The 24,060-nt window shown below is 37.6% G+C and overlaps 1 protein-coding gene across 9 annotated transcripts in view; it reads right to left on the reverse strand.

Moving 5' to 3' along the window:
* Window positions 1–24,060, reverse strand: part of PCLO (piccolo presynaptic cytomatrix protein) — a 385,852-nt gene that overhangs the window by 157,947 nt on the left and 203,845 nt on the right. For all 9 annotated transcript variants that reach the window (XM_080392024.1, XM_080392028.1, XM_080392027.1 and 6 more), the window contains exons 7-8: window positions 9,125–11,333; window positions 3,717–3,865 (exon numbers count right to left, since the gene is read on the reverse strand). In XM_080392024.1, coding sequence (XP_080248150.1) covers window positions 3,717–3,865; window positions 9,125–11,333 — 2,358 coding nt within the window. The remainder of the gene's footprint in view (window positions 1–3,716; window positions 3,866–9,124; window positions 11,334–24,060) is intronic.

Here is a 24,060-nt window from a genome sequence, read left to right on the forward strand (position 1 = left end):
AAACTGCCTGCTAAATTCTATCCTGAATTACAGTGAGGGGGTGGCTAACAATTCACTCATTAGATTAAATATTTTAACAATTACACTAAATTTGGAAATGTTCTGTTTCTCATCGTATTTCCAGAGAATGTGAATCACAAAATGCCTTCCTCCCCTCAAGCCTCGAACAGAGAAAGCAGTTCACTATAAATGAAAATAAAATCTCCTTGCTAGCCAGAAAAAAATCCAAACCAAGCAGGATGGACTTAAAAAATGTGGAACAGAAGTTTGCAGGTAGCCTTCTGGATGTCTGCCACAAACAGTATTTTCTCCTTTTAACCCCCCTGCTCTACAGTATGACCCATTTTGTCATAATTTCTAAATATTCAAGTGCCTCTTAAAAGGCATGGCTTAAATTTCAAGGGAATGATACAGATCCATGAACCAAGACAAGCATCTACTTTTTGAGGCCCTTTAGAAATAAAGCCCTTGCCTTCTCCTTGTGATTAGCAAACTGTTGCCAAAGCGAACTGATGACAACACACTGGTATTACGATAAATCTGGGATTTTATTATTCATTTAAGAAGGCCCACTAATGGTCACTGTTAGTTCTGTATTTAAGCAACTAAGCAAATTTTAGAGGTCAACAGGGATCAGTGAGAAATCTGCAATAGATTATGTATTGACTAGGGTTTAACCCATGTTTAACCCTCCTCAGGTAAGCAGTTCAGAATTGTTATACTGGGAAACAGCTATTGAGACACTAAACTGCACTGCAATTTAATGTGATTTAAGAATACTATGTAGCACCACAGAAGTTGTATAGAAACAAATATATTTTAGATTAATAATATAGTATAGTGAGCTTAATCCACGAGGTTATAAGAAATCCATGGAAACTTAGTTCAGGGTTGTCACTCTGTTGCATTCTTGCTTCAAAAGCACAGGGTTGTGCTTTATTTATTACCTTTAATTGTACAAGGTCTGTGGGACTTAATCAAGCAGTTCTGATTTCATTTAGCAAGGAAATTATGTTTCACTTGTGAAACAAAATCTTCTGGAATACAAATGTCATAGTGGTCAGTAAAATATTCAGATTTTTTTACAAAGGAGAAAATTGGCAAATTCACAGCCAATAAGTGTATTTGGAAACATCGACTGATACATTACAAACAGATCAGTGCTATTGATGCCAATGCTTCCTTTTGTGCCTGGTGTGTGGCAGTATGGGATACTAAAGGAGTTGCAATGGTTTAATACTGTGATAACTAGGAATCTGTCCTCCTAACGGGTTTCAGGAAAGCCTCTGTGACAACGCAAGCTCTGGGTGAAGGTGGATCTGTTGGGATGGTCAGGATGAAGAATGATTTGCTGCTGTTGGCAACAGAGTACTTTATACTTGGACGCTACAGCTCTCGGTGCAGAATGGAGTTGTGGACCCAGGAGACAGACAGCATGGGACAGTGAATTCATTAACTTTTTTTTTTACAGAAGAGACAGGGCTGAAAGAGCCTTTAGGGAGTGTTTACTTTGCCTCAGCACTCACTGGCCTGAAAAAGGTTTCTTTTTCTTGATAGCTCTAAAATATAAAATGAATGCTAAACCCCAGAGATGTTAATACTGATTTACTTGATTCCGTTTCTAAGTGGTTTACTTTCAGGATTCAATGTGGAGCTAATTAAACTTTAAAATGGCTATGACCCTTTTTATCTTGTCTTAAAGTAACTCCATTTCTGGATGTGTCTGAAAATATGTATTTTTTAAAGTTATAAGAAAGAAATGTTCACAGAAGGTATCTAACATGCACAAGCTCTGAGTAACATTTTGACAAGGTAGATGATGCAGACTTGGTATTTCTCCCTTCTGCAGACACATTGGTACTATTTTCTAGCAGTGGGTGAATGTCAGTAGCTAAACTCTGCAGAAACCGATGAAGAAGAAATGGCTGTAAATCTTCCACATCACTATTCTTCTGCAGAGGCTTTACATGGCACCCCACAGAATCATTTAGAACATGTTCACTCCCCAATTTCCAACCGAGATTTTACAAAACCTTAAAAAATGCCTTTGGGGAGATCTAAAATGTGGTATCTCTATTTCCATATAAACATGGGCATATCATGACAGCTTCAGGGAGAAAAAACCCAATCTTTTCCTTCTGGAAATAATCCAGGAAAACAAGAACTTTCAGGTCCCTTAACTTCCTTTTGAAAAATTTTGATCAAAGTCTTTAAACCAGTCCTAGTGTAGTGCTATGTATACAAGAGAACAAACAAGTATCAGAGCTTTGAGTAAATTGCCTTGGAACTGCTTCCGAGGACAAAATCTCTGGAGTTCTAAAAGTTAAGTACTTCTTACTGACCACTTCCAGATCACAGAGCTCAGCGTAACAGCAACCTTTTTCGATAAATCTGCTTTTCAAGGGAAACCTTTAATTCTACCTCATGACCATGTAGTGGTCAAATACAATTATCTAGACTTAGAATAATGCATGTTTCCCATGAGGATTAAAGGGCTCAGATGATAGGCAGTATTTTACCTATTGCCAGTGATATTAAGAGCTGTGAAGGCTCTAAAACACCCTTTATCCTGCAATAAAGTTGGTTCATAGAATGAGTTATTTGAATAGATTCCTGTAAGACTTGTATCTTGTAAATCCCTCTTTCTGAACAAGAAATGGTCAGGCTCAGTACAGCCTAGGCTGTGTGAATCTCAATATATGCTAAACTAGAGATAGGAAAAGAGGGAAAAATAAAAATAAATTACTTTTTGTATTGTAAGACCTTTGAATGCTTACTTCATAAATTCTACATCCTTACTTCATAAAACCTACATTCTATTGTCAAATATCAGCATAATTGCTCACCAGCAAAAAAGTTCCAATCACTGCCAATGACATTAGGATATTCATGTTTCTATGTTATCAGAGGAATTAATAGGCTAATAAGTACCACATATACCATATACCACTATAGGCTAATAAGTACCACATATACTATATACCACTATAGGGTACTAAGTACCACAAAGAGGCCATGCAATACCTTATCTTGCATCCATTGCGCCTCATGGGAAACAGTATAATCTCAATCAATCAGTACAAATGACAACTGATAGAAGCAAAGACCTTAAAGATTTGAAATATATAAACTTAATTAATACAAAGAGGACATTTGATGGTATACTAAGGTGAAGCAGATTTAAAAGTTGGCAAGCTTGAAAAGCAGAATATGATGTTTTTATTTCTCCCTATAATAAATTAAATATTCTAATTATTAGAATGATAAAGTCTTGCTGATTTATTCAGTAACTGATCACAGACTGTTGGGATTATACTAACCAACTAAAAGCAGGAACAAGTGTCAACACGATAAAGCAACTCTTTTCCTTAAAATACTAAAAAAACGGTTTGAATTTGGATGGGGTAAAGCTGGTAAGGTAAAATGGGACTGCTTTATTTTTGTATTTTTTATTTAAATAGGAATACCTTATGTATACATAGCTCTGGTTAGCAGATTCAATCCTTTCAGATATGTTTCAAAAATCAAAAGACCACCTGATTAGTACTGAGTTGCAGATGAATGTTACTTCAATTTAATCAAGTACTGGTGACAAATACAGGTTCAACAGCACTTCAGCTGAATGTAGCTGGAATTTGATTAATCCTGTAGTCTCTGCACTATGGGGCAGTATGATTAAATCATCAAACATTTATGAAACTAAATGCACAGCTTACTTGACAGCTCACTTGATCTTGGTGTTGACTTGTTGGTCGAGAGTGGGACAACTTCTCTGGCAGCCTTCTGTCGAGGGCATGTCCGTTCTCCAAACGAGACTCCCTGGGTTTGTCAAACCAATCTGTTTCTTCACGACGGAGATGATAGGCTTAGAAAACCAAGGACAGGTCAAATGTTCTGATCCAGTGCTGGGCAAAGGGCAATAATGTGCATTGTTCATAGCAAACATGCATAGTGGTTACTAATTGGCCATGCAGCTAAAGCAAAGATACAGGCGAGACTTGAGACATTGAACTCAGGCATAATTTAGCAGTATGTGATAAAGTGAGAAGATTCTGTTTATGCCAAAACTATGGATATTAAATACCAGAAGAAACCCACTGCTGGGTGCTATAGCCATCTCCTTCCTTCTGGCAGCTCAGAAATACACTGTAGATCCCACACATTTCTACAATGTTTGATGAAAAAAAGTAGCCAAATTAGTTAATTTGTAGTAAGCTAAGGAAAAGAAAACAAAACCCCAAAAATCAAGCCTCAAAACCCAATCCCCATTAATTCCCAAACTTATGAACTAAATATTGGTCAAAATATTTTGGAAGTCATCTAGAACTACTTGTAAGAAAATTGAGACTCCTTTATGAAAGCAGTATCATCCCAAACCAAAGACAACATGAAGCATTCTATACTCTTGGTAATCCTAAGCAGAAATTCATTGCAAGTGTTGTCCTTTTGAATTCCATCCCCCGATTTTGCAGTATGAGCCTTTGTGCATGGAAAGTTAGTCTGAATGTTCTTTCCGCAATAGTTCTAAAAGAATACTGTACTTACATTTGCAACTATTTTAAACCTGTATAAAATCTATTGTGTTAGACAGCCTTTCCGGACCAAACAGCACCGTTTCATTGAAATCAGTTTTGCACACACACATATTTATGCCAATTGACTATTGTGTCAACTATCATAGGTTTCACTCCACTGAGATTGGAATCAGCTCCTATATATTTAAAAGTACTTCCACTATACAACATACAGATTTCCATCCATGTTTCCCATCAGTGTAAACAAAACAATGTGCAGTTAATTAGAATGTAATGCAAGTTTGAATTTTATGCTTTAATAAGCAAGGTACATTTGGAATTCAAAGAAAGACAATATTTGTTTTGGCAAAACAACCAGAAATTGCAAACCTTAATTAAGGTCAGTTGTTGCTATAGTAACAAGAGTGAATGCAATTGTTCCATGACACAGAAGAGAATCTAGAATGAAAAATGGTAGCATGTGTAATCTTGTCTATTTAGTTGTTAAAGTAAATGTAATATAGTAACAAATAATTTGAAAAGTTTAATGGGAGGAAAAAAAATGTGTTTTTTCATTACTATTTTATGAAATTTCTCCAAAAAGAAGAGTATGCATGATTTTTGAAAAACTGTATTTTGTGTGTGGTAAAAATAACATCCTCTATTATATTAGGCCTTTGGAGAATTCTTAATCTTGGTTCAGATATTAGGCTATCTCTTCCTTCCTAACTGCGCACAAATTTAATCTAATACAAAATCGTTTGAAAATATTATTTAGATCAGCATATCTGAATTAAATAGAATCATTATTAAAGGTTGATGCTTGTCTGGCTAGTGATTAGTTATTGATTAATTGCTCTCAATAAACCATTAGGATCTAACACGCAAACAAATCCCTTAAGCTTTACACTTTTATGCCAACTGACCAGTGCATGCATGTAGCAGGCTCGTTCGTAACTCATCCTCTTGGACTTCTTGCTGAAGCTTACATGAAGAACTTAATGCATTTTTCTGATCCCAGATACTAATGCTGACTATTGCAATCTGTGCCTTCAGATTACCGGAAGAATGATTTTTTTACTGTTTTCCTCCTTGTCTCAGTTGAAATCATTTTGCTGGATTCCTTCTTTTGAAAAGCTAGCACGTACATAGAATCCCATACTGCAGCTCAGACCATCCTACTTTTTTATCAAACTGTGATGAATGTGCATATTTTATATGAAGTTTAAAAAGTGATGTATGTATGTGTATATAGACACACACACGCCACACTCACATGTACACACAACTGGGTTTGTCTTGCTTCATTGGGATTTGTTTCAGCTGGAAAGCTAGAAGAGCCCAGATGAATCACTGACAGTCTGCGAGGGTACATCCTTTTTTTTTTCTAAGACTAACAATATGCAGCCAGATGGTTCCACCTGTAAAACACTCCTGCTGGAGCCAGTAAGGTCCCACGCTGTTACTCACACACAGTTTAACACAGTGAGATTGAACTCCAGGCTGTGGAGTCCAAGAAACTTGAACAGAGAACTAATAGTGAACACTAAATCCCACAGATGAAAAATTACAAGGGGTCAGCTGTATTGACGTCTTGATGGCTTCATATCTCAATTTTAAACTTCTAAACATTATGGTAGAATTTTTAAAAAAAGCATATAAAAGAAAAAACAATCCTTTAGGTGAGAAAAGGTATATCTTCTCAGATGACCAGTAGAGACTATTTACATTCATAACATTGAGTACTAGCTTTGGCATCCTTGAAAATTAATATCTTCAACATATTTAATAGCTTGTGGAAACTGTGGCAGCTGTGGGGTTAATAAAGAGCTATTTGCTGAATCAGAGCTTTCATGGTACTCTGAACCCTGAGAAAATACCAGGTGTTTCAAAAGCTCAAGACGCTATTTATTTTCAATAAGAAGCTCTGGATGCTGTGCTTTTTTAACACTAAACCCATTTTTTAACCTGTTTGAAGTTTGGAATCCTAGCGTAAGGTACTACTTCAGTGCTTAAGCATGGTTTTAAGGTTTGTTACAATACATAGGTGTACTTAGTAAAAACCAGAAGGTCTGGCCTCAAAGTCCTATTTGGATTCTCTTTTGGTGTTTGTTATAGAATATGACATAAAAAATGAACAGCAAGTCAAGCACCTCTCTCAATTTGAACTGAAGAAAAACATTTTTAATGCAACAACTTGACTTGCATTCATTTTTAAAAGTCTCTAAAGATGAAAATTCAAGCTTTAGCACAAGAAGAGTTTTCCTAAGATAGCGGTTAAGACTAATTTCTTTTAATGAAATCTCATCAAAACCACATAGCAGTTGTTTAAAAAAAATTTAAAAAAAAAACAACAAAAAAGAAACCAAAAAACCAAAACAAAACAACAAAAAAACTAAAGCAGAAGCAAAGCCAACTAAGTTAAAAGGCTGAATGCCACACACCAGAATAGCTGTCCACTGCCAGGGCATTACAGAGAAAAGTGCAGTCCGAGAAAAAGAAAGCCATAAGTTTCTGAAGAACTGTAATTGCTTCTTCGGAACAGTTTTTAGCTTAAATCTAACTCATCAAAATTATTTTCAACTCAAGTTACTTGCTATTAGACAGCATATTTGAAAATTATGTCATAAAGTGTTTTGATTTCCCAGGACTTTACATGAAATGGTTGCAAATATAAGCTATTTGTGAGGAAACAAAAAATTCCTAGAAATTAGAAAAATATGGCTGAAAGGGGAAGCCCCGCTATTCAGGATCGTATCAACCTAATAAGGAACATGTGGATTGAGTTAGAATTCTAAAAGAGTGTAACCAATCAGAAACTAATTTAAAGTCCAGACATGTTCACCCTCAAATGTAACATGTATGACTTGTACAAATATGTAACAGAAACATAATGCACTGTAGTGCAGAAATATAATTCCCTGTAACTGGTCTATATGAAGTAGAATAGCAGCAAATAACTTTTTTTGGTCCAGTTTGGTTCTCCTTAGTTTTCTGGAGGAAAAGTCCTGTCTTCCACAATGTGACCCTAGAATGACCCTTAAAAGTCAGAAGTTAGGCTGAGACAACATAACATGTACTTAATTAAGAATTATATGAGTTGCAAATTGGGGAGTTCCTCTCAGCTGCCTTCAGATTAGTATTACAGGACTCTGTGTGCCAAAAATTTAAGAATAGTGAAACCACTTAAACTTCTGATAAAAATCAAAAAGCTGATGATCCTGAACCTCTCCTGAAACACAGACTTCATGAGGGGGTTGTAAATATCTAAGAAATATGAAAACAAACTTACAAAACAAAACACTTCAATATATATTATTGCAAATTGATTCAATTTTCTAATGCTTATGAGAGGTTCATCATATGTAAAAAAGCAATAGCGCAATAATGAACATTGAGGTTCATATAAACCTGAAAACCAAACCATACTGCTTCATAATCATGCAGATGTGTCTTTTGAGACAATCATTGCCATTTACAGACAATATAGCGCATGCAAAGTCTCTTTTATTGTGCAGTAAATACACATAAGAAAAAGTTAAGGGAGCGCATACAATTTTGAACATATTAATTTCATTTTCTTTCCAACTGTCTTTATGATTTTTAAACAATTCAGAATATATTAAATCTGAACTGAATCAAACAAAACTAATACATAATTTGCAATTCTTTAGTACTCAACATCAGCTTTAACATTCTGCTATACTTCTCTGGAAGAAACTTTTTTAATTGCACCATATATAATACATCAGGAAGGTTCCTTTCATGAACCTAAGCGAGATAAACTCTTGTGCTTATTTGGCAGACATATTGTATGGGGTGCATATAAAACCAGCTATGCTGCATAGTCCATCAATAGAAGTAAAATACTCTATGTGTGTTTATTGAAGGATGAGATCGTCTTGCACCATCCAAATGACAAATTATCTTACATCATCACAACCCTGAATGCACAGAAGTCCACATGACAGGATGCTTTCAACAAACCATACGTAGAACATCATTTTACTACTATGTTAATCTCTATATGGTTCTAACATACAATATGTACTTAATGAACATACTACTTCTATATAAATGCAGATCTAAAGGGGTGCATCGGGAGATGGAATTTTCAGTTCTTTAATATATCATGACATTTCATGCAAATAAAACTACTAGAGTTTTTTTGAGATTTGGGAGATTATTTCCAAATCCCAACGAAAACAATTTCAAATAAGTTCAATGATTCACAGTCACTGAAGGCTCCACATAAAGACTGATGGCAAGGTCTGTATCATACATGGAATATTCTACACAGCGTCATCAGAAAAGTAGACATCAACAAGTGAAAAGGAAAATGCACAAGCAAACCAAAAGGAAAGCAAATCCACAACAATATAGTGAGCATGCTAGAGTAGCTTAACACCATCCAAAAACTGCTGTTAGGGTAAAATAAAAAATAACAAATGAAACAAAACAAACCAAACTCCAAAAATGTAGATACACAGAAGATGCACCAAGGAACAGAAAAAAAAAAGCAAGTCTTTGAAGAAACAAGAATCAGACACATGCATAGAAATGAGGATTTGTGTTGTGATAGTAAGATACCAGTCTGAGGCCTAATTTACCTTCACTGTCTGACATGGCATGCTGGAAGTCATCCATGATGAAGGCTATATCTCGATCATAGCCTCGAGTCCGTGACTCCTCCCTCATATGTTGCTGGACCTCAGGTAATGAATGGCTTGATCCAAACTGGTCCCTGGTATCTGCAGATATTGGTGGCAAGGGTCCAGCTGCTGCTCTTGCCATTCCCATTGGCTGGCCAACGGGACTTAGCGGGCTCTCCTCCTCTGAGTTCTGCGCTACTATTGGGATCCTCCCCCTGCTTTGGCTAATAGGTAGACTGGTGGGTTTAGTTCTTCCAGAAGGTGCTGCATGGCTAAAGGAAACATCTAAGGGTTCAGCTTCCTGGGCTTTCAGTCTTAAAGAAGAACTGGAAGAATCCCTTTTCAATGACAAATCAAGCCCATAAACTGAGGAGGGTCTAGAGGAGGGCCTAGATCTACTACCGCTGCTATAAGACTTGTCCGCTTCATCTTGCAATGTGGATCTCATTGTTGGACCTAGCGCAGTCCCAAGGCCTGCTCCAATGGATGAAGTCAGTGGTGGCCCCATGTATTTCTGTTGGTCAGTGATGTTTTTTCTAAGGCCAAAAGTGATATCATCCTGAAGAAGCCTTGCCCTAGTAGTAATTCCCCCAAGAGTTGAAGTGCTAGAAGTCATATAGCTTGAATAGTCAGGCTCAAGGTCTCTGCTTTCTTGGATAGGTGAAAACTTTGTTAGTTTGGGGTCTATCAAAGCTTTCTTGTGTTTTGACTGCTTCTGGTAAAGGAGGGCTGCTGGGAGCTGCTTAGCAGCCTGTTTCTCAAGAGTAAGCCTACCTATGCTGTACTTCTCAGATTTCGGAAAATGTCTGTAGCTGCCCTCCGCGTGGTAATATTGTGACAGGCCAGCCAGATGATCAAGACTTTCTGCACCTCTACGGAACTCTTGTTTTATCTGGTGTTTCAGAAGTTTGAGTTCATAAGGATCTTCCATGGGGTCTTCCTCAGCTTTAACGTAGGAATGTAACCTAGAAGAAGTCTGCAGTGGTGCTAAGAAGTCTGACACTTCTTGTGCTCTCCTTGCCTCAGTTGTGCGAAGCAGTCGATCTGTTTTGGTCAGATCTTTCTCATGGAGGCTAAAACTGGAACCAAGAGCTCCTGTTCCTTTAGTAAGTTCTCCTATGTCATCAATCAGCACATAATTACGGGGTGTGTGGTGGTGGTCTATATCTGCATAGAATGAATCTGCAGATATGCTTGATATAGGGCTGCTTGCTATGCTGTTTCTCTCATCTAGTCCTATCCTTAAGTCCAAGGTGGAATATTTACTGCCCAGCTGGGAAACAGCATAATTATTGTCAGTTGAAACTGGTGCTATCATGAGAGGCTGATTGCGAATTACATCATAGTTTGTTGTTATCTTAGGCTCCAGATATAATGTGGTCTGTCTTGGCTTTGGCTGTATCACCATCATCTGTGATGGGAGTTGATATGACGGCTGTTGAGATGGTGGAGGTTGAGCCTGTGGAGTAAAGGACATAGTAGCTCCTGTTTGGAAAGCTGTCTGGGTCTGATAGGGTGAAACCTGTTGGTGATACAAAGGCTGCTGTTGTTGGTAATGTGATTGCTGTGTGAACTGAGTCGGTGCTTGAGTAGGCAGAGCAGGAGATGAATACTGATATTGAGCATATGGGCTTGTAGCAGGGGCAAACTGTGTTTCTGGTTGGGTTTGTGGTGGCATAAACTGGTTAAATTCTGTCTGGGGTGCAGTGCGTGGTCTTTCCAAGCCATGCTGAGTTTCTATTCTGGTTGACCTTGTATTATTAACTTCACTGTCTGACATATAATCGCGTTCTTCTGCTACTCCTTGGAGATAGGCACGCTCTCTCTTTTCTCTTTCTTTTAGTAAGGCTTCTTTCCTCCTATTAATGCCCATTTCCAAGTATCTCAGCTTGGCATCTATTTCTTTTTCTTCCTCATCTAACTCTGCTTGCTTCTTCCTAAGCTTGGCTGATTCACGTTCGACCAGATCCAATTCCCTGTCTATATCCTGAAGAATTTTGGCTCTCGCCATAGTGTTGGTCCTGCAAATCCTTCTCCGTGAGACTGATCCCACAGAAGTATATGGCGACTGAGTTCCTGCTGTTGCTTCCTCTGGAGGTGGGTTGGGCAGAGTCCTCTTCACCTTCTTTTGAGTGCCTGATGGAGTTATGCTTGAGGAACCTTTTGTCTGCAATAGAAGAAACAAGACTGAATCACTATTCTGGAAGCTGGATTGCAAAGTAATCACAAGTAGTTTAAATTTTTTTCATGGTATGGCTTTATATCTTAACCACATACCTTCCCTAATGTAAAGGAAATCTTCTGGTATCTGTGCATAAGCAGCACAAAACAGCACAAAAACTGCTGTCAGTCTGCTAAAGGTCAGGAAGATAAGCAATCTAATGCAAAATAAGGGTGACACTCACTATGACTTTGTTTAGCCTAAGAATGAAAAATCTACTTTATATTCTTGACATTGAATTGACTGTAAATTAAGAGTTTGGGGTGGTGGCTTTTTTGGGGTTTTTTTATTGCCATATGCTTATACATAACAGTGCAGATGTGCGAGGGGAATACATATATAGACCTACACTCTCCTTTTATAAACCTATGTGAAATTATAAATGCAGAAATACACATATTCATATACAAATATATGTATAATCTGTACAATCTAATCCAAGTCTCTGAGCCAGACAGTGAGCGCATACTGAGCAGCTATAGCTGGTACTGAAACCCAGACATCAAAGCAGGCCTTTCTGGTGCCAACACATTTGGGACAACACGTAGCTCTTAGCTATCTTTTAGTTTTTGCCTCACCTCTGCTGCTACATATATATTTTTCAGGGAAGAATCTTGTGCTTTACAAAAGCGGTATGCACTTTCTTCAGTTACCCGAAGACTTTAGTAAATTAAATTTGCTCCAGTTCCAAAGCTACAGTTTAAAACTTTAAAAAGTTAAGCAGTATAAAAATATAGGGATCTAGTTCAGTCCAGCTGTCCTGACTTCCCCACAGCTAATGGTAGAAGGGTGACTCATCCTGATCTAGCAGAAATATCTACCTCAGCCTGATGAGTCATTTTTTGGAGGTGCCTATCTCTCTTCATCCACTGGGAAAGTAGGCAACGCAACTGGTTAGATGCAATCTAAATTGAACTCTAAATTACTAGAGGTTTTGAAAAGCTCTTCTTAGTTTTGAAGTAATTTTAGGCTCCCACACTACCTAAATACATTAAAAAGTGGGACTTGAATGATTTTGAAATTGTATCCTGTCTCCCCAATAGCTTCTTACAAACTTTGCCTTAGTAAAGGAAAAGGAATTGATCTATCCACACACACTAAAAATAATCTCCTCAGCCATTACAGAATGCAGCTGTGTTAATAGCAAAATATGGAAACACTTCAGCACAGTTTAATAAGGGAAGTAAAAAGACTATTATTAACCAACTTGACTCTTCTGACTCTGCAGGCAAGGACAGCAGGTTAGCAGGCATTAACTGTTATTAATTAAAAATAGAATTTCTTCTAAAATAAGTGCTACTTCACTTAGATAAGAAGTCAACAAGATTAATTTCAATTAGGAGCTTATAAATCACTGTTTTGTCAGTTTATTCTAATACATTGTCAACAAACTGTAGAAGTTTTTAAGAAGTGTTGGCAACCCTTTTGCTGCTCCTCTGTTACCTAACCTTACCAAATCACAATAATCAGCACATAATTTGTTACAGATCTTTAAAGAAACTTTCACTACCTTTTCAAGTGCCATTTTAGCTCTTCTCACCCTCTTCATCTAAATTCCATCAACTTTTGCCTGTCTCAGATTTCAATAAATGCAATTTAATTTTGTTTTCAGCTTTCCATGGTCATTTCCCAAACCCACGTTGTGCCAACAAATCAAAGAAACTAATTTTCTCTTGCTCAGTGTGTACTTATAATCAAAGACAAATTAATCATCTACAGTAGTTCTAGCTGGCTATTAATTTCTATTGTAAATTCAGTGTAATACCACTGTTTTTCCCCCTCCCAAATTGAAATAGCAATCACAGATGGTGAAGTAGTCACAGATGGTCACTGGTATTGGGAAGAGCTATTAATAACACCTTCATTAAAAGGTCTATAATACTTTATGAAATTGCTACTTTCTGATGACAGTTAAATTGGCGATGAATAAATCCCAGCATTAGCTTACAATACATTTTATAAAAAACAACAATCCATATCTTGTTTTTTATCTTTGTCTACATATAAAGAAACTCATACTAACAGACATTGCAGGAAGATGTACCCACTTGCTTTTGAAAAAGTATTGATAATCTCTATTTCTCAGCAGCTAATCTCACAAAAGGCAAGTCTTAATTATTTTTACTTGATATTTATATTGGGATAAGAAAAAGAATAAATATATATCTTAGCAGCGTAATAAAATGTGTGGGGTTTTTAGTTCTTCTTGGATATTGTCATCATCAGCTATGTGCTAGTAGATCAAAGGGAAGTTCAACTGCAGTATTTTGGCAGATAGCTTTAGAGTAGTTGTTAAACTTAATTTTTGCATCTCCTTTGAATTTGTTAAGTAGCAAGGAAAAAAGACAAGCTAGGGATGATCTTCATCAAATTCTAATCTCTTTATCACAAAGAATTGGGAGTGAAAAGCAGTAACTGTGCTGCCTAGCTCTATCCCTGTATTTTTGGTCCCTGTAACACATGTATAAAGTAATGCTTATTTTAGGTTTAAAATATCCAAAGGAAAGATGGGGCAAAAAGACTTTGTGAGACTTCTCTGGAGCCAAATAAACCTATAAAATACAGGTAGGCCTTCTTATGCCTTACAATTTACTGGTTAAAAGTTAGGTTAGTTGTCAGACAGGTGACCTTAGCAAGCTTTCTGACTGAGTATGCCATGGTTTTCTGCCAAATGTTATCACATTTTCCATCTTCTTCATTCTAACCTATTTACTTCTAGCTACTTACTATTACTGTCACTAATTTTAAAAAATCATTTTGTGTTTAGCAAATGATTACTCTAAATTCTGACTGTAAATCTCAAGAACTAGAAGTAAATTATTCTGCTCCTTGTTTCAACATGACAAACTTATAAACATTATGACTTTATTCCTGACCCTGTAGATGGACAGAATTTCACACTAGTCTAGGACATTCCTTCAGGATGGACATAACGGTGATCAGATCTGCTTCTGAGGCAAAGCTGGCCTTGCCAAAGTAAATCCAAAGCTTGTGCCTGAGATAAAGCTACATCTATGTTCTCCCCAATAGTACAGACTGAAGAACTGAGGAAGAAAGTCTTCCCCCTTCTCCACCAATTTTTAAGCTCAACAAGGTTTTGATAGTAACGGCAGGAGAAAAATGTGCTCCTCAGTCTTGCAGTTCAATGACAAGGTAACATCGCAGTGAGGAACTCAAAACACTGAGCTGAAGGTTGCGTGCAAAGAGATTTAGCAAAACCTTCCTTTTCTGCCTTGCCAATACACATTAGTCTTGATGTGCTTTATGTCCTGAGTTTTAACATTTAGAGGTCATCTGGACAACAGCTTGCAAACCCTGTTAAATGGTGTGGTGACTTTGGCGTAGCTCCTTTGAGATGACCATCCTATTCCTTTTGAATCTTTGTGAAAATGGGTTTTTCTAACTGTTTTTGTCTCCTCTAATTTGATGGCACTGCTGACAAGGCCAGAAGGACTCTGACCCACTACAAGGATCAGTTAAGCACTAGGAAATGCTCAAACCTTCCATTGCTTTTTATATGTTTTACAGAGAGAGTTTCCTTTGGAGGACTGAATGGTTCAGGAGATCTGTGATGAACAGACCTCTAAACAGTGTGTTTGATCCTAGTTACTCGATCTTTCTCCTCCTCTTCTCATCTGAATTTGTTTGAATATGATACATTCCTGTTCTTACCTCCTCCTCTCTTTCTATTTATCTAGCCATATATTAACTTCATTTGCTCAAAGAATTGAGCTTTAACACTTGGGCATGTAACGCTTATATATTTATACTTCTTGCATATTTTGGATTTTAGTAGCAATTATGTAACCCTCATATTCATTGTTCTTCTAATGTTTTCTGTGATCACAACACAAACAAACTAACTACTTCTGTCCTCTTTAAAGCTCACAAAATAGACTTATATTTATATATATATTTTTGGTACAAGTAGGGACAAATCCTGCAAAAAATGTATATAATATACACATACACAACAAACTAACTACAATTGCAATGACAGCATCCTTATTAGTTTGCCACCACTAGCTTATCTATGTAATAGCCACAGTGATGTCAGACTAACTACAGTCTGGGATGCGGTGAAGCAGCAAACCGAAGTGTATCACAGCTGAAGCCACCCCTCTGCCACAGTCCCCTGAAGACTCAAAAGCATGGTGGCAAGCTTGTTCTACACCCTAGAGGAATAAAACCTTGCCGTCTGCAGGGTAAGGTTTCCTAAAGCATCCGATGTTGATTTCCAACAGACCTGAAAGGTCAGCAGAAAGCTGGCTGCACCCCCAATACCACAAAACCAATCAAATAATATTTTTTGCCTTCAAACAAAGACTACACAGTCAATAAGCTTGCTCAGCAAACAGATGACTAGCAGCAGTTTGAGAGACGCAAGCTTATGTGGTAAATTAAACTAAGCAATACAGGGACAGAAATTACTTTCCCTTTCAGAAAAGAGGTTGCTGTAGGTGGGGACCAATGTGCGTTACTAAGGCAGCGATGGGGTGGAAGGTGAAACCTGTGCTGTAGCTCTCTGTATTCTAGCTCCCACATCTGGCATTTTTCATGTATCAAAAAAACCCCAAACCCAACCCAGATGCAACCCCTTCAAACCCTCAAAATGCACAGAAAAAAATGCAATTGTAATGAAGCAGTTCTACTTATAAAGGGTTGTTATGGGGTTCTTGGAATTATGGTATGTGATCTTCATTAAAAAAGCATTAGTAAGAACAGTTTAAAATGTTGGCAATTCATTATTTTAAACATTTAATCTACTTCAAAGAATTTGTGAAAATGTTATTCATTACAGATCTTTCGGCAATTTAACAGTACCTTTAAAATTTCTTGTAAATTAAACCTAATTCCCAAAGATACTAACATGATATACACTAATATTAGATTACTTCATTGTAAGTATAGAATTCTTAACTGCATCTTCTTATAGGATGCAGACAGAGATATTGGACAATGTTTTGCAGCTTATCCTGTGCAAAGAAATAGTTTCTCATGTAAGTTTTTGTGGAACATTCTAGACTGAATGTCTGTTTTGTGGTAACCACTGACTGGAGGGTTAACCCTAGGTAACAAACATTAGAGCAAGAACATTGAGACACTTCTCTCCACTGGCTAAGGCTGACACAGGGTCACTGTCATGGCATGAAGAACCACAGAGCGTAGGAGCGACCTCTGAAGCCAAAAGGTAAAGGGAAGCAGATGAATTGTGCATGGTAAGGGAAACATAAAAACATGGATTTATAAAAGCTCAATAGCAGTGCTGAGAACGGAGTGATACTTGCTGTGAAAAAATTCTAACCATCAGTAAAACCCTATCAGCCAACCTGTACTACCTTGGCTCATGTACCACTGCTGGCAAGGGGAGTGGAAGAAGAATTTGGGGAGCTGAATTTTGTCTTTTGTATGGGAGGGATATACCCTGTTTCATGAGTAATATGCTAGAGCTTTCTTTTAACATAACTCTTGTCTTTTTCTTTTATGCTAGTATTTTGCTCTGGGGACTGAGCAGTCAGGCAGAAGACTAGTTTCTAAATCACTACACAGCAGCACTGAGATGCCAGTCAGTCTGATTTTCTCATGTTTGGGTTTTGGGTTTTTTTTTGCTCCACTCCTTTGGAGGTTCTGTAAAGATAAATTTCTCTTCTGTTCAAAACCAATATAATTTTTTTTATAAACAGTCTATTCCAAAACAATAAGCATTCTTCAGGTTTTTTGCTTTCACTTGCATCAGTCAGTCAGTTTTGCTCCTTTCATTTTCCCTGTGAAATTGTTTGAAATTGCCATTTTCACTTCAAATGCAAGGGGACCAGCCCAGTGTACTTCCTAACAGCTGACATGACATGAGATACCAAGTTCTTTCCTCAGTTAAACACATAAAAGGCCATATGCTTCTTTTAATCTCCGGGGGAGAAAGGAGAAATGCAATGGAAATTTGATATGCAAACTACAGACAGATGTGGTCCTTACACAGTGATTTTCAAAGGGATCTAAACCTACGTTTCATCTACCTTATGTGAGTAGGCATAATAGTTGTTCTCAGTCGTTTGCATAGAAAAGGTAGTTTTACACAGACCAACCAATTTGGGATTCATTTGGAACAGGACTGACAACTTTTGTCTGTAAGGGAAACAGGGCAATTCCCTCCTGAATTTATACAGGTAAGAATCAGGAACAGCAGTTTAAATCAGCAGATATACATCAGTGGAATATTGGTTCGTGACAAGAACTAAAGCCAGTGTTTTGAAACCTTCACTTTAAATAGTTTAACTGGAACAATACTCTATACGTGTGCATTTAACTGATTTTAGGCAACTTATACATTATTCCCAAGCTATATTCACAATATTCATACTGGTTGCTATTTCTGCTTAGTGAAAACACAGCAGTCTCTTTACTCATTATGAAAAATTGTAATTTTTTTCTTCCGTAGCTTAAGCCTTATACAAAATGAAAACATTTCTGGCTAACTCATACAGTAACATCATACGCTAAATTCACCTGAAAACAATTACTTTCTTTTTTATTCTTAATTTCTTTTTGCTTCTGATATTCATTGCTATTTACCTTTGTAACCATACTACTTATTTTTGCAAAGTGTTCTGGGATACAAGTTTATATAAGAGATTCACTGCCCAATTATATTAAATGTACATAGAATTACATGTATCTCAGTTACTTCACAGTAGGGAAAAAAATCTCTGGCAGATTGATTTAGACAACAGGCATCTGCCAAGTCAACAGAAAGAGACCAATTGTCAGAGCTGAGCATTGCTTCTGCATTGAAATCTCTGTACCAAATGGGCTCAATATTTTCCCCACTATTCAATCTCTGAAAAAGAAAAAAAAAAAAGGGAAAAAAATAGGGGAAGGGAGAAAGGAGAAGTGAAAATCCCTATCCTCAAAACAGAAGACCATGGTCAGAGATTTCATACTTTGCTATGAATGGCTTGAAAACATTGCAGGAAGTATATATTTGCTATTTAGGCAATACCTATTGATGCTTACTAACTGTTTCTTTTTATATGCTATGTACTAAAATATGTTAAACATTCTTAAGTATTTATTTATATATCAGTATATTAAACACTACCAAGGGACTTCACAGAAAGAAAATACTATTCTACCACTGCTACAGCACTGTGTTTTCAGTACCAACTCCACTTAGTACTGACTGCTATAGTACTATAGTCCAAATCCAGGACCAAAACCTGAATCTGATGAAGAATTCAGAATAAATACTTTTGTCTGTGAATTAAAATCTTTCCTCATTTGTACGTTACTTGTGAATTTTAAGAAGATAATCCATTTTTTGTTGAAAAGAAAAAAGGATCCAAATGAATGGATTTATCTAGATGCTATCTTTCTTATGACTCATGAAAGTTTCTGAAGAAGAGGTTTCTGAAGCATATTCTGCTTTGACAAGTCATAAGATTATGAAATAAATTACAAAATAGAGGGTAAGGTATATGGAATTCTATGTACTGCACAACAGTAAGTTGGCCAAGAAAAAGATTCACTATCTGGAGAAACACTACTGGAAAAGCTAGAATTGCTGTGAAGTAGGTGCTTACAAGATCATGAAAAATGCAGAGTCATGGTGACTGTACTATACTATTACAACCTACAAGCATACTACACTGAATAATGAGTATTTTGAATCAAACAAAACTTCTCGCCCCCCCCCCTCCTTGTTTCACTGTCCATCTAAGAGGCACCGTACAGAAGTACAGAACTGTAGATGCTCAGAACTTCTCAGCCTAACCTGTGGAACATGATCAGAAGGTCTCTGAAGCACATGGACCATGCAATGCCTGCGCTAGGTTAAGATACAACTAACTTTGCACATGATGCAGCCTGTCTCCAGCATGGACTGTTCTTGGATTTAACCAACTAATGACACAGAACTGTACCTCAGAACATCTGATACAGAGGGGATATGATTCCATTAGTAATTCAAAACAGTTATACTAAAGTTTATCGCACCAAAGCATTAATTGTTAGCTTTGGGATTAGTTGATCATGAAGCTGTTTGTGACAGGAGAAAAAGACATCAGTCATCTTCATCTTGGTATGACGAAGTCCTTGTAATAAATCTTTTTGCGCTTAAAGCAGCATCCTTAGCATGGGCTCATTCCCTCACAGTAATTAATAATATGCTGCTTCTCACCATGTAACACAAATCATATGACATTGCCCTCAGTCAGGATAATAAATGTGATTTGAAACTCAGATCTCATCTGTGGGAAATTTTGCTGGATTATAAAAAGTCTTTTCCCAGTCAACAAGAACATACTTTAAAATCTCATGCTTTGCGATCTAACTGAGAATCCTGGCTAGAAAATACTGGTGAGAAAAATTCAGAACAGTTTATACTTATCAGTAGGATATGCATATGCTGAATTAACACCATCTGTTTTCAACTGATATCAGACTACTTTGCAAACTTTCAGCTACAATTAAAAAAAAACCCCAAAAAACCAAAAAAACCCCACAAACAAACAACCAAACCCCCCTCTGTCTCCGAAAGAAAGGAAATACTAAATCTTGTTTACGGGGGGGGGGGGGGGGACGGGGGACGACAAAAAAGGTGCGAGAAAATCTTGGCTTTTTCTTCCTCTCTTTCACTACTAACTTGCTCCAGAGAACTGTAGCTGACAAGACTCCACATGCTGTGCCACAGCCCTTGTTTATTCGCAAGAGTGGGGATTCAGTCTGCCCAGGCGCAGACATAACGTACAGAGCTAATCTGAGCCAGGCCTCTAGACTACTGTGCTGAAAGAACGTGCAATTTTCCTCCAGCTCACTCCACAATCACAATTGTTCCTCTTACCGACTGTATATACAGCTGCATGTGAGGCAGATGTCACCTGTAAATGTCTCAAGAGAGAGCAGGTCAGTCCCACTCCCAGCAGCTGCAACAGCCTGAATTCCTGCCTTCGGCTCCTCATGCAGAATTTGCTTGTGGCAGAGTTTTAATCCTGTCTCTGTGCAGGAATCTTGCCACCTCTGCGATTCTTCAGAAATGACAACTCTCCTCAGCAATCAAAGGCTTGGGTTTTGGCTCAGTTTGATCGTTCAGGCAGTATTTATTTCATTCTGCGCTCATGATGCTTTGCTTCCCTGGCCTAAGATGAAAGGTGGCAGAGTCAGCAGAGCCCTGATTAATCACCTCCTTTAAAAGGGGGTCCATGCTGGGGAACAACGGCCCCGTCCCTCCTGCCGTAAGGCACGGATCAGACAAACGCACCAAGTGCCTACCTGCTTAACTCAGGCCTTTCTATACACATCACGGCTCAGCCTTCACTTTGGCTTTTCTGCTCATCCGTCCTGCTGCGCACCCGCAGGACAGCCTGCGCCAGCCTTCCTTCCCCCTCTTCCCAAAAGGGCCTCAAAATCTACCAATGCCACACATTCTGTTGTAGGAAAACATACTTCTTATGCTGCTTTGGTACCATGTACAGGATTTTCAAGGTCTGTAACAACCACTTGTCCTTTGTGGTGATTATGCAGTTGTCAAAATCCCAGCATTACACAGTCAGACTGGAATAGAAACAACAAGCAGAACAGAAACAAGAAGAGGTTGGTGAAATTCTCCTTGGTTGCTGACACCTGGCTTCCAGGCTTCACTCCATTCCAACAACTCACAGCTTTCTGCCCTGCAGCAAATTCTGCATAGTCCCCTCTGCCGCAGCTGGGCAAGCAGCTTCCTCCATCAGCTCAGGCTGTGAGTCCGTTCCTCTCTCTGCAATTTCTCAGTGCCTCCCCGAAACTTCCGTCTATTGGAAACCTTTCCCCCCTCTCTCTCTCCACCTCTCTTTTTCTGCAGCATGAGAACTCCTCCTAAAACATGCTCAGTTGCTCCTAGGGCAGAAGCAATCACTTCCCACCCCCAACCCCAAAGCTTCCAGCCAGCCCCGTCCTCTCCCTTTTTAAAGCAATGTAACTGAACCTGACAACAAACACAGATCGTCTGTCACAGATGGCTCCACTTCGAAAGTGTGAAAACCACTCACAGTATGTCCAGATTTTCTATTACACTTTTTCTGTAGTGAAAAAGTAGCTAGCTTTCTACTAGCCAGACCACACAAAACCCCATACTCCTATTCTCAGATAAGAATGGCATTTCCAGTTTGATATAAACCCATTTCCAAGTGACACAAGTTAAACAAAACCAAATTGATCTCCTGCCCCACCCCAAACTTTCAAAAAGTCTGCTTTTCAAAGAAGGCAGTAACACTTGAATAAACATGTCCAGAAATTTGTTATACCAATACAAATCAGAGTATCTTCTCATGGAAGAAAACCAGCTTTTACTGTGCTATCTGTATAATTTTATACTTTTTTTTTTTTAAAAAAAAAAAAAAAAGGGGAAGTCTTTTAAAGGGCATGAAACCATTTTTTCAAAGTTCACCTTTTTTCTCCCGTTCTTCTTGTATATGCATTCTACAGCATATGGATATTACACCTGATTTAATCCGTGGAGCTAGGAAAAAGAAGTGGCAAATGGCTCATCATTTAAGAACACTTAAAACCAGACTAGACATCAGCACCAGCTCTTCAGCAATGAAATCCAGTCATGGCACTCGACTCAGTCTTGGTTAGCTCAACTGTGAATAAAACTGGGAGAAAGTCCTGATTTTTAGAATAGCCTCCATCTTTTAAGTATAAACTGATATACTCTTTATACCTGATTGTTTTAGCAATTATTAAATATGGTTTATATGACTAACACTGAAATCTAGATTCATTTCCAGAAGAGGAGGTGTTTCACTCCTCGATAAATTCAGTCAAGACGACAACCTTGCAAGCAATGTGATATTTTAATCCAACCATGTAGGGTTGCAGAAGAAGAAAGCAGTACCCTTTAATGAATTTTCTTCCTCCTATTTTAATAGCAATTACACTAGTTTAGAATCATGACCTTCCTCTTCCCATTTCTCCTTATTGTGACAAGCAGGGCAAGAAGATAGAAATTTGGCAAGCTTACTTTTAAACACTAATGAAGTTAAAAATACAGCCCCAGAAAAAACAGAATGTGAAAGATGTGCCATTTGCAGTTTCTAAACCTACATTTGTATCAAAAAAAAAAAAAAAAAAAGAAGACTTAAACTTACTGCAATATTTCAAGAAACCACATAAAAATCAGAATTCTTATGGTTGACCTAGAATCAAGGATATACTTTCACTGCAGATACAAAAGGCAAAAATGCTCTTTTTCTTCCCACCTATTTGTCAGAGCCCCTGTTATTCTTGTTCCAAACCATTCTTTGCCCACCACTGCCACAGGTCAAAATAAAGCTAAATAAAAACTAGCTCTACTTGATTACATGCACAGGGACTATAATGGTTACCCTAAAAATGCAGTGCACAGGGAGTTTTAATACAGAAACACAGGAAATAAATAGTAAAATATGTTTACAAGATTAATATCCATTTGGAATGGTTCTCTGTTGGTTTTATGTGTTTTTCTCACTGTTTAAAAATTTCTAGTGATACTAGTGAGTCTGAAGTTGATCTTACAGAGTAAACCCAGAGTTTACAAAGAAAAGACAAGGGATGAAACCCTGAAATGTACATAATCTTTCCACTGCACATTCTAGACTAGTGGAAGAGTAAGGGCTGAAAAAATCAGTTCAGACCATTCAAACTGAATGGCTACTGAATACACTGCTGACATTTTAACTTCAGAAAAGTTCACAAAGACTTTATAGTCATGTCATTCAATGTTGTTTGGGTCCAGATATATTCACAGAAAGTCAAATGATTGCTCTGAAGTCTCAAGCGGTCTGATGTTCACTGTGGCTTACTGCAGCCTAAGGCACAGCGTATGGATACATCTTCTTAGATAAGAAATGGCAGTATTTATGGGTTAAAAGCAGAACTGTTGGACACAAGTGTGATTTGTCAAATATGTGCTCCCTAAAGACAGAAAAAGGCAGAAGTGACTGATGGTTTTTAGCTGTTGAGGATGTCAGACTAAAATGTTGTAATACACAGCTCCACAACATGTCTACATAACATCTCCACAACAATCAACACAACAAAGGTTTAAGAAAACAGTATTGCACAAAACATGAACAGGGGAAACTTTACAGTGTCAGGATAAACAAGACAAGCACATTTACTAGTTAATATTTGGAAATGTCTTGGAAAAACAGGAGAAAATGGCTGAGAATGAAAAGGGTTCTTCTAAACCATTTACTTCTAAACCATGCTACCGCTGCATGTCATGATTAAGAACAAACTTTAGCTACATTATATAAAATTCAGATGGGGATGCACCCCAACATCCCCCAGGTAAGAACCACCCTGGAAAAAAGCCTTGGCTTTCTGAAAACAGCAAATCAAAGGATGGAAGAACAAGCAGCACAGACTTTAAGCAGCTGAATTCTGAAAGTTACCAGTCAGTAACAGGACATAATGGCATGTTTAATAGTATCGTAGAGGTGAAGAATGCCTACCTGAAACACTAAATACCTGGATGTTAGTCAGTGTTTGATGTAGAAGAATCAATTTGGTCATTAGATCACCTGTACAAAATCTATGGGTGTAGAGGTTTGGTTTCAATTTTTCTCATTCCAAGATAAATCTGTTTTTGTGCAAGGCCTAAGATTCTTAGCTTTTTAAGAGATCTAAATTACAACTGTAATAAAATTATTTTTACTGC

This window comes from Falco punctatus (assembly GCF_963210335.1).
Source record: "Falco punctatus genome assembly, chromosome: 6".
NCBI classification, from domain to species: domain Eukaryota; kingdom Metazoa; phylum Chordata; class Aves; order Falconiformes; family Falconidae; genus Falco; species Falco punctatus.